This window comes from Ambystoma mexicanum, chromosome 4p, assembly GCF_040938575.1.
Source record: "Ambystoma mexicanum isolate Mex_15411 chromosome 4p, UKY_AmexF1_1, whole genome shotgun sequence".
NCBI lineage: Eukaryota > Metazoa > Chordata > Amphibia > Caudata > Ambystomatidae > Ambystoma > Ambystoma mexicanum.
In genome coordinates this window covers 127,496,304-127,508,642 of record NC_090927.1, presented here as the reverse complement: position 1 = coordinate 127,508,642, position 12,339 = coordinate 127,496,304, and the positions used below count along the sequence as shown (strand labels likewise).

The 12,339-nt window shown below is 47.6% G+C and overlaps 1 protein-coding gene across 6 annotated transcripts in view; it reads left to right on the top strand.

The window, feature by feature from the left end:
• DPYSL5 (dihydropyrimidinase like 5) overlaps nt 1-12,339 on the top strand; it is a 531,970-nt gene that overhangs the window by 417,345 nt on the left and 102,286 nt on the right. For 5 of the 6 annotated variants that reach the window (XM_069605551.1, XM_069605549.1, XM_069605552.1 and 2 more), the window contains 3 exons: nt 347-415; nt 8,094-8,138; nt 12,241-12,316. In XM_069605551.1, coding sequence (XP_069461652.1) covers nt 347-415; nt 8,094-8,138; nt 12,241-12,316 — 190 coding nt within the window. The remainder of the gene's footprint in view (nt 1-346; nt 416-8,093; nt 8,139-12,240; nt 12,317-12,339) is intronic. The other variant, XM_069605550.1, reaches the window with a different exon arrangement.

Here is a 12,339-nt window from a genome sequence, read left to right as displayed (position 1 = left end):
TCTATTTCCCATTTGCCTTCCTCTACCTATCCACCCTTCTTCTGCTGTACCTTCTTTTTTCTTCTTGTTTTTTGACTTCTACCTGTCCTGCTAGATACATCATTATATCTGTTTGTTCTTTCTCCCTTCTTCTTTTTGGAGTAAGTCAGAAGCTGATAGACTACCTAACCTTGCAGTCGTAGCGGCACTGGTTCGGCTCTCATATAGTCAAACCTCGCTGGCATCCGCTCTTGCGTTTAGCCCGTTACCGGTCATCTGGGGTTGGCCTTGGAAGTGTTTCAATGAAACTCTGTTCTTCTGTATCCTTAGGATTAACTCTGTTTTCTCTTCCCTCTTCTTTTCGCAGGGAGCGAAAGAGGTTCTGGATCTGGGCATCACAGGCCCTGAAGGGATAGAGATCAGCCGCCCGGAGGAGGTAAGGTCTAAGATTTGCCGCTTCCTTGGCACCCCTCCACAACATCTTTCTTCAGAACACCCCGCAATTAAACTGCATGTAGACAACTCATTCAGGGCGTTGCTTGTTTTCGGGGTCTCCTAAACACAATGGGTTCAATGCTCAGATTGCGGGTTCAGGTTTGATTGCGGGGCGATAAACCACCACCTTATACACCTACACCAGCTGCTTGCTGATTACATTTTAGATTGCACGGGGAATGGAATGTGTAAGCTGTCGCAAGAGAATGGTGGAAGATGGAGGGCTCAAGTCGAGGGTACACACGGGTGGAGTTTCACCACTTTTTCAGAGGGCACATTCATATGCTAATTTCTGGTGACGCCACATTCAATTGGTATGTTAATGTGTCAGCCCACTTTTTTTTAGGACTTGACCCTGGATTAGGTTCATCTGAGGGTAACCACTTTCTGTCATAAATCAAGTCACTATGTCACATCAGACGTCTGCGTTCTGATTCGATTTCTGACTAGTCAATAACTACCATTTGCCTCCCTGTTTACACCCTGGTAGAAATGGTAGAAAGAAGCAGCGAGGAGGATAAAGGGAGGGTATCCTGCTCCCCACAGCCAAGCCATCATCTAACACTGTTCCCCAAGCACACATGGGCCGTGCAAGACCAGACAGTAGACGCTTGATAGGAAAAGATCAGGGGATGATCAAGACATATTGACGGGGCCCCCTCGGTAGATGATGGGGAAGGCTGTGAGGACTCCACGATTGCGGGCCATCCCAGTCATGGAAAATACACATGCAGCAACTCCAGCTGAGAATGAATATATGGCATGGAGATAACCACATCTGTGAACCTCTAAACAGTATGGGTACATGAAGTGTGCCAAGAAGGGGAACTACCATTGTTGAGGGAACGGAAAGACGAGGAAATACAACATTGGAGATACCTGGAACATTTAATCCAAAGCAGGAGTAAAGCAGGACAATATATCGGGAGGTAACCGTAGCTGTGGAGTTGTAAAAGCCAAGGAACAACCTAAGACCACAGGAAAAGCAGATATGGGTACCTACATGATACAAGAAGCAAGGACTGGGGTGACAATGTACCAGTTCAACCATGGGTCATGACAGGTAATCAGGATGCAAGGCAGAAGAGGAGTGTAGCAGAAGCTCGTGGCAATCACCAGGTCACTAATGTGGTCATACAGGAGTCAGGATCCAAACTCTGGATTGGTGAGCTGATGAGAAGCCCCCATCATTGTGTAGGACGCCCCCTGGGTCACTGTCCTGTGTGAGGGCTTGCGCATAGGGAGCACTCGTGCCCTTGGCTATTGAGTCTTGCCTCAGCAGCTCTCATGGGCCTGGCCCTCTCCCCTCCCCTCTGGATCATGTTTTTAGCAGGGCCTGGGCCTAGGATGACTACAGTTGCTGTTCTGTGAACCAATCCTTGGTGGATGGGCATTGTCAGAAACCTGAAGGTGTCTCACCCGCTCGTCCCCGGGGATATGACATCCAGGTGGCCAGGACACGGCCATCGCTTTTGGATCCAGTTCCTGGGTGTGGACCAGTGCAGAAGGATTGCCTGGGTGAGGGTTCTTCGGGCAGTGTGAGTGGGACGCCAGATGGCAAGACACAGTGTCCCCTTCCCTGTAACATCTTTACCCCATCCTACCAGGTAGGATACTGAGGAACTCAACCCCCCTGCCCCTCTTTTTACAACACAAACACTTTCTCACGGAAAGCTCGCTATGAGAGAAAATGGACTAACACCCGAGCCATATACCTGACCTGTCCCAATACAATGGCCAGGCAGGGTCAGGCAAATACTGACCATTACGCACACCTGACTCCCATTACACTTCCAAACACAGATAAAAGGTGGGCCCGGGAGCACACTCTGAGCAAAGCAAAACAAACGAGGAAACAGCAGTTCCAAAATGGTTGTTTAACACAAGGAGAAAGACGGCGAAACTGAAGGGGATCACAAGGAGGGAAGTTCCTTTGACCTTTTCAACAAGAAACCAGTATCTTCACGAAACACTGAGAATAGAAAGCGTAAAACTAGGAAACCAGGCTGAAGAATCCTGCACTGTGTGTCGATAATTAAGGCGTGGAGAATCGCCTGCTGCCGTGTTACTGTCCTTGGATCCTACAACAAAGTAGCATCAGTGAAATCAACACAGCCGGTGAGTTGGGGAGACCGATACCAGACCGGTCTGTGTTGAAGCCAAAGTTGCAAGTGGCAACATTGTATGATGAGTGCTGAAGCAAACAGTGTATGAAACGCATGTGATAACCAACGCAAGTAAAATTGAAGAACAGATGAGTGATTGAACTTTGAAACCAAGATACAATACTTTTGACATAGTGACCCAGCACAGCGTTTTTGCTCCTTCGAAGGTCTCTGTAAGGTATCCAACTGAGAGGTGACAAAAGAGTGGCAAGGGATTGTGAATCGAACTGGTCCTGCAACAGGTCAAGCAAAATCCTGTGCACAATCGAAAGTCTTCGATGCTGATACTGCCAAGAAAGTTGATGACAAAGTACATAAAGTTGGTCCGAGCCTGAACGAGGGAGGTCATTTGAAAGCTTTGGGTTAAAGCACGTTTGTGTTAGAGTGAATCACCCGAGAAATTGAATTCATGGAAATCCTATGGTCATTGTGTTAAAGGGAATCTGAGCCCGCCTAAGGGGGATCCAAGGTGAATAGTGAATCAGCTGAGAAATGGAGTACGTATGAAATCCTAAGACGAAAATAACTTATTGCTTGTTTGTAGCAGCAGGTCCTCTGAAAGAAGGGACTTTGAAAGGCAAAAAGACTTGGGCACAGAAATGTCACGCCACGCGCGCCACTTGCGCCACTTACCTGTTCTAGGGGTCGGGGTCCTCGGCTCCGGCGGTCTCCCTCTTGGAGACTGTACCCGCGTTGGCGTCTTCCTCTACGGCGTCCCGCGGTCTGGGCTCCCGGCTCCCTGGGCGTGGTCATCTTGAATGTCCTGCGCATGCGCGGAACGTCAGTATCCGACGTTTCACGCATGCGCAGTGGCAGAGGCTTGCGTTTCAAGCCTCGCTCTGGTCCCGGGCTATAAATAGCCTTTGCATACCCGGGAGCAACGCGTCTCAACGCGGTTTGCTCCGTGTATGCGCTCCTGAGTCCTGCCTTGTCTGTGACTCTGCTCCTGCTCTTGTATCCTGCTGTGCCTAACCCTGTGATCCCCTCCTTGCCTGTTTCCTGGGGCCCCAGTCTTGCTCTGGTTCCTTGTCCTCCTGGGTCCCTGACTGTCCTTGGGCTTGGTGTAAGGGTGGCCCCTGCCAGGGTTCCCTGTGTCCAGCCCCATTCTAGGTTTAGGAAGGGAGTCTGGTCCTGGGGTTCTTTTCCTTTCTTTCTTGGAGGGCCTGCCTCCCCATTCTTCCTACTGGTCTTGTGTCCTGCCAGAATCTGTGCCTTTCTACAACTTGGATATACCGAAGATCCGTCCCTCGATCAACTGGTACCGCAGTGGACTTCACCTGGCCTTCTCTGTCAATGTTAACACTGTCCTGACGTCACGTAAATACAGAGAAGTGCTACCCGTGGCATTGAGAGCTGGTTCAGCTCAATCCTGTCATTTATTGTCAGGAGGGTGTTGGGTCGGTTTCCCGCGTTGCACTTTCATCTTGCGCTGGACCATCAACAGACTGGCGGCCTCACCACCTCGCTCCCCAGGAAGAAAAGGCAACCAGCGATCTCGTGACGCCTTGTATAACAGGAAGGCCCTGATGCCAATGTTTGAACTGCACCCTCGTGCTAGAGAAGCCAGATACTGTGCTAAACTCAAGTGTATTGCCTTGCCCGTGCTGAAAATGTGGAGAATGCAGGCCAATGGCCTGGATATCCTGATATATAATTTCTTGAACACTTCTTTCTTTTACACAACATTGTTTCCCACACTATTTGTATTAGAGGTAAGGATTGGCAATAGGTTTTTTAGTATAACCCCTTTTGTTTTGACAAGACAACCATAGGACTGCGTTATTATTATTTGATGGCCGCAGCTTGCTCCCATATTTAGATTTAGGATTAGATAGGCGTTTATCAAACCCTTTTTGAAGTTCAATAAACACCCTTGAACTGTGGTCACTTGTGTCTGTCTTACTGTTGATAGCATGCCTTCCTTTCAGCATAGAGTGATACCTTGAGCATACCAAGGAACAGGCAGCACAATTAGTTGCAGATATTTTAAGAAGAGTCTTTAAGAGCGTGGCTGTTTCGCAGCGAGCATTACCTAACTTGCTGGCACTCAAGGAAAGTTCTCTGGTTGTCACTGACCACTAACACCTGCTTCTCTACAGCAAGGGCAGTGGTAGAGACAGGATATGGAATGAGGAGCAAGACCCTCCCTCCTTGCCCAGTGGCCAAACTTGCCATTTTGGTCACAGTTCGGCTGTGTTCAGACCTTTTACTGACAGCTGATGATGCATGTTTGTTTGTCTGCTTAATTGGTATTGCTGAAGTCAATCATTTCTCACAGCATGCACAAAAGAGTCTGATAAAAAAAGAATAGAAAATAAACTCAGTTGTAGACCATGCAGTTTTGTATTTTGGTCCCTTTCCAGGTCTTTCAGACCCCAGAACATTCCAGAGAGACTTCATGTTCCTCTCATCTCCCCATGTATAGAACATGCATCACAGCAACTGCATGCCTGTGCCAAGAAATTACTACAGCCTGTGACATTATCACATAGATTCTTCTGGGGTGTATCTAAGTATGCAGAGTCGGGCCACTCATTGTGTAGAACCCCAAATATTACCATGCTGGTGTGAAATAATGAACCAGTCTTGCCTTTCAAGATCATATCATATTGTATTCTGGAACTTGTAGTCCTGTATTTAAAAACTGTACATGAATGCAACATGGCATGTACTTACTATGTCATGAATGACAATACATTATTTCAGAGCTCTATTTCAAGATATTTTTACTAAACAAGAGTGTGAATAAAGTAGTTGTAAGGGAAATGTGGGCACTGGTGTGTCTGCACGCTTTCGAATGTTCATTCGCTCAAATAATTTTGCCTCTAGATTACTGTTGTGCGCCAGAAAGGAAACCGTTTATTTGTGCATGTATGTGTGGCATTTGTGCAGCGAAAAGTTATCTAACAAACAACCGAATGCTCTACAAAAAAGTGGGTGCATACATTTGTACTTCATTTATTAAGAAACAGTATGACATTTCGGTATAGAGTCATTTGGCCGTCAGGCTTTTTTTCGATGAGTTTTTAATGAAAAATATTAATTGAAAAAACTCATCAAAAAATAAAGGGGGGTGGGGAAGGGGATGAAAGGGGTATGGGATTAGGGATAGAGATTAAATAAGGAGGAAGGGTTTTGGGGTTACCCCCAGAAAATGTCTGATGAGTTTTTTTGATAAAAAAGTTTCGTTAAAAGAAAACAATTGAAAAAATGTAATCTGGAGGTGTTATTTCAAACAAGAATTTCATAAAAAGTGAACAGTAATACTAGATGAGGTAGACAGGGTGATGAAGGGGCAATATGGAAACATAGACCAGGAACAGGAAGACACAACATACACAGAGAGAACGAGGAGATGAGCTGGGCGAGGAGAGGCCAATGCAGAGTGTTCCCTCCATGGGGCCAGGTTCACATATATGTAGATCTCCAGGTGCTTGAATTCTGCCAGTACCCTTTCTGCTTTTCCTTCTCATGCAGTGATTAAGGTTGAGTTGGGGAACAGTAGCATATGTTATTTGCAATTCAATGAAGGTAGTTTATAAAGCATAAACTTCCACATGGCCATGGGAAGGCGTAAACAGAAACCTATTCAGTAAGCATCCGTTCCCTAGTTCATGGGACCCTTTACCACAGGCCGCGTGTGTATAACGGGCCGGCATTTCTCGCTACACCACTGAGCAACTGGCCAGAAGCCATTGGTAATAGCAATTTTGCCCAACGGGAAAAGACACTCTCTTAACACTATCGGCTGAGGGAAGCATAGGTCACCCCTCTTGGACTCAGGACCCTGTGTCCCTGCCCAGGTGCCGGTTCAAGACCTACCTCGAGTGCCTACTCTTGCGGTTCAGTATTCTTTATACCACATTACGTCACAGATTTCCTTAACTGGAGCACGATGTTAATTTAAGGGCCTTTGGAACATTCAAATAATTAACAATCACGTTTAGAGGGGCCGTTGCTCGGGAAGGAATTAGCACAGCTGGAAAGACAATGTTATTCATGAAGGAGTACTGATCGGCTCTGGAAAGGAAGCCATTTTAGTTATTTATCTGATCTAAGATATATTGCTGAACGTGTGTCTGTCTGTCTGTTTACCCGATATAGAAATGGAGGGGAAACTATCCAAAGGGGTCTAACAGGGGTAACCTTTCAAGAGGAATCTAATGGCGTGGTTGAAAGTTGCTTAAGTAGCGCCCCTGGTGGATGAAATCAGAACTGATGCTCCTTTTGCTTAACAAACAACTATAGCTATTTTGCTTAACAAACAACTATGAAAGCTACAAATGTACCAAACATTAGTACAAGTAATCGTTTAAAATTAATACAAGAAAATCGGGGAAATTAGTCTTTTCGACACTCAAGATGTACACATCCCCAGAGACAAAAACCTGTAATTCCATCGTCATGCCGCCCAAGAGACAATCCACTTTTGGAAAGTCTTCTGATGTTCGATGTAAAGAGGCAGCCAGGGCGGCAGAGACAGTTGAACAACGCCATCAAAGATATCAAGCAAGCAGAAAGGCAGCACTGAGACAGCAAGACACACCAGCACAGAGAGAAGCCAGACAAGACGCAGTCGTCTGATGCTCGGCATAAAGAAGCAGCGAGGGCAGCGGTGGAAAACCATATTAAAGGGTCGGTTACTTTGTAGCCCAGGCAAGGCGGGTAGATCTGTTAGTTTCTCATAAAGGACAAATGCATACCAAAGGCACTTCTAAGTGCCATATTATGGATCGCCACATTTCTGACCACTCGCAATAGTGGACTGAGATGTACTCTGGTGGCTGAGAGGCTAACTTTGGAACAAGGTGGTTCCTATAAGGACTTCCCTACTCGACTACTGTGGGGCCCAGGACCTTTCAAGTCTTGGCCCCATTATCTGCCAAAAATAGGATTGCTCAGAAACAATAGGCTATCCAGTATACGTCGCTATTAAAAAAGGCGCTGGAAGAGTCCGGTTTGTTATGTTGCCCTGTATAGCTCCACTGCACAGTGACACAATGGGAGCTAGGAGTGGTGAGACCTCAAAAGCTTCATCAACCACAGCTGTCGGTCCCCATCTCCCAGGTTCTCCTTCGGTGGCCACTCGACGTGTTGTCGGAGTTTGCGCTCTTCAGAGATAGATGTCTCCCACCACATCCACTTGGACCCTTGTTGCATCTTCGGAGTCCTTCTAACGACGTAAGTTAGTCCTCGTGATGACACATGCTAAGACTGGGACCAGGAAAGCGACCCCTGGAAAGGTAGACTAGGTTAGAAGACAGCACGCGTCGAAATGGATCAACATTTGAATTTGTATTTCTCTCCAGATGTGTCTATTACCTAGGTTTGTGAATTTGTTCATCTTCTCTTAGAGAGTTTGGGGGCTTTGAAGAGAGAGAGGGTCACGTATGAAAAGAAGAATTTAAAAAGGAGTTTCACATGTACTGATCCTGCCTTTTTTCCCCCTCCCAGCTCGAGGCAGAGGCTGTGCATCGTGTCATCACCATCGCCAACAGGGTGAGTAAAGGGTGAGGCCTTGGGCAGAGAGAGGGTGTGTTATTCCTGATGTCTGCATTGTGAAGCCCTGTGTCTGTTCCATGTCCACCCGGCTATGGGCATCCTGGCCGATTACCTACTCCCCGCTCCGGACACCTTCCTGACGACATGAATGTTCTCTGGGGGGGGGGCATCTATGACCCCAGTGGCTGGTTATTCTGACATGTGTCTCCATCAGCCCTCATTGGGTGCCAGGCCCTGGGTGAAAATACATTAAATGTACCAATCTGTGGAAGAGGGCAACACATGAGACCTTGAAGATCAAATCCCATCTTTTTGGGAAATTGAGATGCCCCACAAGTCTTGTTCTTTTTTTAGGTAACCCCCACCCCTATTGTCATGAGTTTCCTTCACTCTTCATATAATCCCCAGACGTTTATTAGGTTGAATCTGACACTCTTTTCATGCTTCCCCATCAACCCTCACCCAGCCCCCAAGAATGCTTCCTCTCTGCCCTGAACCTGACGCTGCTGCTTTGTCCTTGCCTTGAGCAGTGGGTTGGGGTCATCTGATTACATTGTGAATGCTGAATACAACTGTTTGTAGTAATGTCCAGTTGCCAAAAGCATTGAAAGGCCCTCTGTCTTTGTAAACTGTTGGTATTTGGTGCTGTTGAGATGGGGTCAGAACCGCCTCTGTTAGACTGTGAGTCAGTGCTGAAGGGGGGCTTGTCACACTGTTTGTTGCTATGATAGGGGGTGAGCTTTGTGGGAGTGTGGCTGCGTCGCGGTGTGAGGTTCACTTAGTTGGTATCTTTGCCATTGAAAAGAGGTATGGTACCTGGTGAGGGTAGGGGTGGTCTGCCTGTGTCAGTATTAGTACCCAGCTTGGGGCAAGAGACTGTGTATTCAGTCTGTTGGTACATACCCATGGGCAGAGGTCTTCTCATTCGTAGAGTGTTGGTGTCCGTCACTGTGGGCCTGTCTTTGTCCTTTGTCTCTGTTCATGCCTAGCTCAGGCAGGTCAGTCTTTGTCAGTGACTTGGTACCTGCCACAAGTGGGATCAGTTATAATGGTTGTGTGCCTGGTGCCTGACTTTGTTTGGATCTTGGACAATGGCACAGGGAGGGGCTCATGTTCATTTGAGTTTTGGTTGGTGTCTGCTTGTAAGACCTTGGGTGGGCCGGAGTGAGCTTTACTGTGTTCTCTGAGAGTGGGCAAGAATTGACAGACAAGGCTACGCTCTGAGTATGAGGAATAAGACGCCATAAGATGCAGATGCACTTTGCGCCACAGAGGTCTCTCCGGCCTCCAATTCCAGGTTCACCTTTAGTTCTTCAACCCATTTCTCAGCTCTGTCTTGGAGCACGTTTTACCCCCCCCCACCCCCCGGTTGATCTATTCACAATGGCCCCACTACACCCGGCCAGTCCCCTTTCCACGTGACCCCAGTGCATGCTGGAATGAGCTGTCCAGCCTGGCATCCCTTCTCCTCACCTGCTTGCTCCTTACCCGGCCTGCTAGCGTCCGCCCGCCAGTAGTTTTGTGCATCTCAGCTCCTCCAGACCTAGAAATACTTCTACATGTACCCGCATCGGCCCCAGGGATTTGGTCACTGAACACATTTAGGAGCCCCAGCAACACAGTGATGGATGAATCCGCCATGACATAATGATTTCATGGGATACAGTCCCGTAGATGTTAAGTCTCGTAAGCTAACATCGGCAGAACCTACCATACACCCACGCCTTGACTGAAGAGTAAAGTCTTGAGTTCCTTCTTGAGCAGTAAGAGCATTAATACACTCCTGATTACCACGTGGGGTGGTGTTCCAGCAGAAAGGGCGGAGCAAGATAAGGCCTGTTTTCTGATTTTACCCAAATTGACCTTTTACAATTGACCTTTTGTCCTAATTGACCTAATTAATAGTGGTCCTAATTGAGCTTCTGCACAATTGAACTTTATATTATTTTAGTTATTTTATATATGTATTGGGTTGGTTTTAGATGATAAATAATATAAGGGGATTGGGTGGGGGGGTTGTGTTTTCTTTTGGATTGGTGGGGGGTTGCGGGTTGTTTCCCCCCGCATATATGTCCTAATTGACCTTTTAAATGAGGTAAATTCTCCCGAGGTCAATTCTCCCGAGGTCAATTATGAAAAGGTCAATTAGTATCCAACCTGCCAGGTTCATCTTGTACCTGGCGATGGCCTGGCTCTTGGTGGCGAACGGCCCATCTGTGCTACAGAGTTTTGCAGCTAGGTAGGCAGGTGTGTGAGCGCTGGTTGCCTGGTAGACCATGCTGGCAGTCCTTGCACAGTATACATGACACTCGTAACAAAGTGTCCAGAATATCTGCAAACGCAAGCACACTGGTGTCCGTCGACTAGTCCTCTTCCTGCTACAGGACCCTGAGCACCCAACCCTTCTGCCTCCCATGCAAACATTTGAAGGGGGCTTTCAGCTGCCGGAGCACTGTCAGCCCTAATCAAAGGATAGAGCTGATTGGTTTGCTATCGGCCCACAGTCAATGAGGCGATATGCCCTGAGGTGGCGGGCCGTCCCTGTAGGTAATGACCCGCTGCCCAAGTTAAGGGCCCAAGCGCAGCAAGGGTCCCTTAACGAAGCTGGCGGTGCCGTTACCGAAAGGGTCGGCTCGCCACCTAGGGGCATATCGCCATTAGCACCCGTACTAATTTAATTTATTTAAAGAAAATAAGCATACCTTTCTTGCACGGCCCGGTGCTGCGCAGTGCTGCTGTCAGGGAAGTCTGTTTTCCATGTTGATGACTGGGATGTCATCAACAGGAAAACTGACTTTCCTGACAGCAGCACTGTGCAGCGCCAGACCGCACAATAAAGGTTTATTTTTTTCTTCCTTTTTAAAAATAAAAGACACCATTAGCACCCTTGTAGGAACGGGTGCTAAGTGGTGAAGGGGGAGCAGGGAAGGGAAGCACCCTAACTAATGAACAGGCTTGGAGTGGAGGTTTTCCTTGGTTTATACAGCCCCTGTTCTGAGCATTTTCATTGATTTGCGGCGCTGTCCAGGGTACTAATGCACACTGACCAATTGGATATCCCCCAAAGCAACACTGCCCTTTGTCTTTTCTCTTAACTTCCTGTCTTTGGCACTGCCAGGGATGTCAATTGGGGCTGTGCCTCTGTGACCCCTTATGCCCGCAAGCCACTTCCGGTAATGTCACCAGAGTTAAAGAGGAACTGATGCCATCCGAGTCAAAGGTCAAGTGACATCACTTCCTGTGATACCATCAGGTCTGTGATGCCACTTCAGCTTACCCCTGGCATTTTGGTGAATCAACGTCCCTGAGCGCCACACCCGCGCCCGACTGGAAACTGACATGTGCATCCACCATCTTCCCCAGGCTCCTCCTCTTCTGTCCAATGCGCAACCCCTGCCAACAGTTTGTGAAGCCGGCACTAGTGGGGGCCATACAATCCCACATAAATAGAAAAGTACCTTTACTACTAGAAATTAATGCACATGGGGTCCTGCCATCTCAGAAAGAGGCAAGACAAGAGAAGGAAGACAGGGAAAAGGTCACCTGCAAAGGACCAGTGGGCCAAGAATGACTTTGAAGCTGATGTAAACACTGTCCATACATTTCCCCAGGGGTTTGCACATATGCGGAATATTAGTGCAGGATTGTGTGTTTCTCTCTTAAGGAAAGTTCTCCATGGGGAAGTCCCATCTTTTGAAACTGAGAGCTGCCAATAGTAACAGGCGCACAGGGAATGGCCATAGGCAGCCAGTGCATGCTGCTGGGTGCAAAGGGTGACATGTTTCAGTGCCTAGTGACAGACTTTCAATGAATGGTGGCAGGGCTCTCAGTGAATGACGTCATGATGTATGTAGTCAACGACATGCTCTCTCCAAATGGCGGTATATTTAATGCAATTGGTGGCATGTTTTCTAAACATGGTGTGAGATGTCTTCTGCAGGTTGCGAGAGGCCTCATATAATAGTGATGGGCTGCCAGTTACAGTGGCATGCTTTGTGCCATGTGATGACATAACACGGCGAATGGTGACCTTCTAAGCAAAAGCCCTATCACACTTGCACAAAAGGTGACCTAATTGTATCCTTTGTCTCATCATTAGACCTTCTGCCCTGTGTACCTGGTGAACGTGTCCAGTATATCTGCCGGGGACGTCATCGCCTCCGCTAAGATGCAGGGTAAGGCTGGAATGAGACTGAGG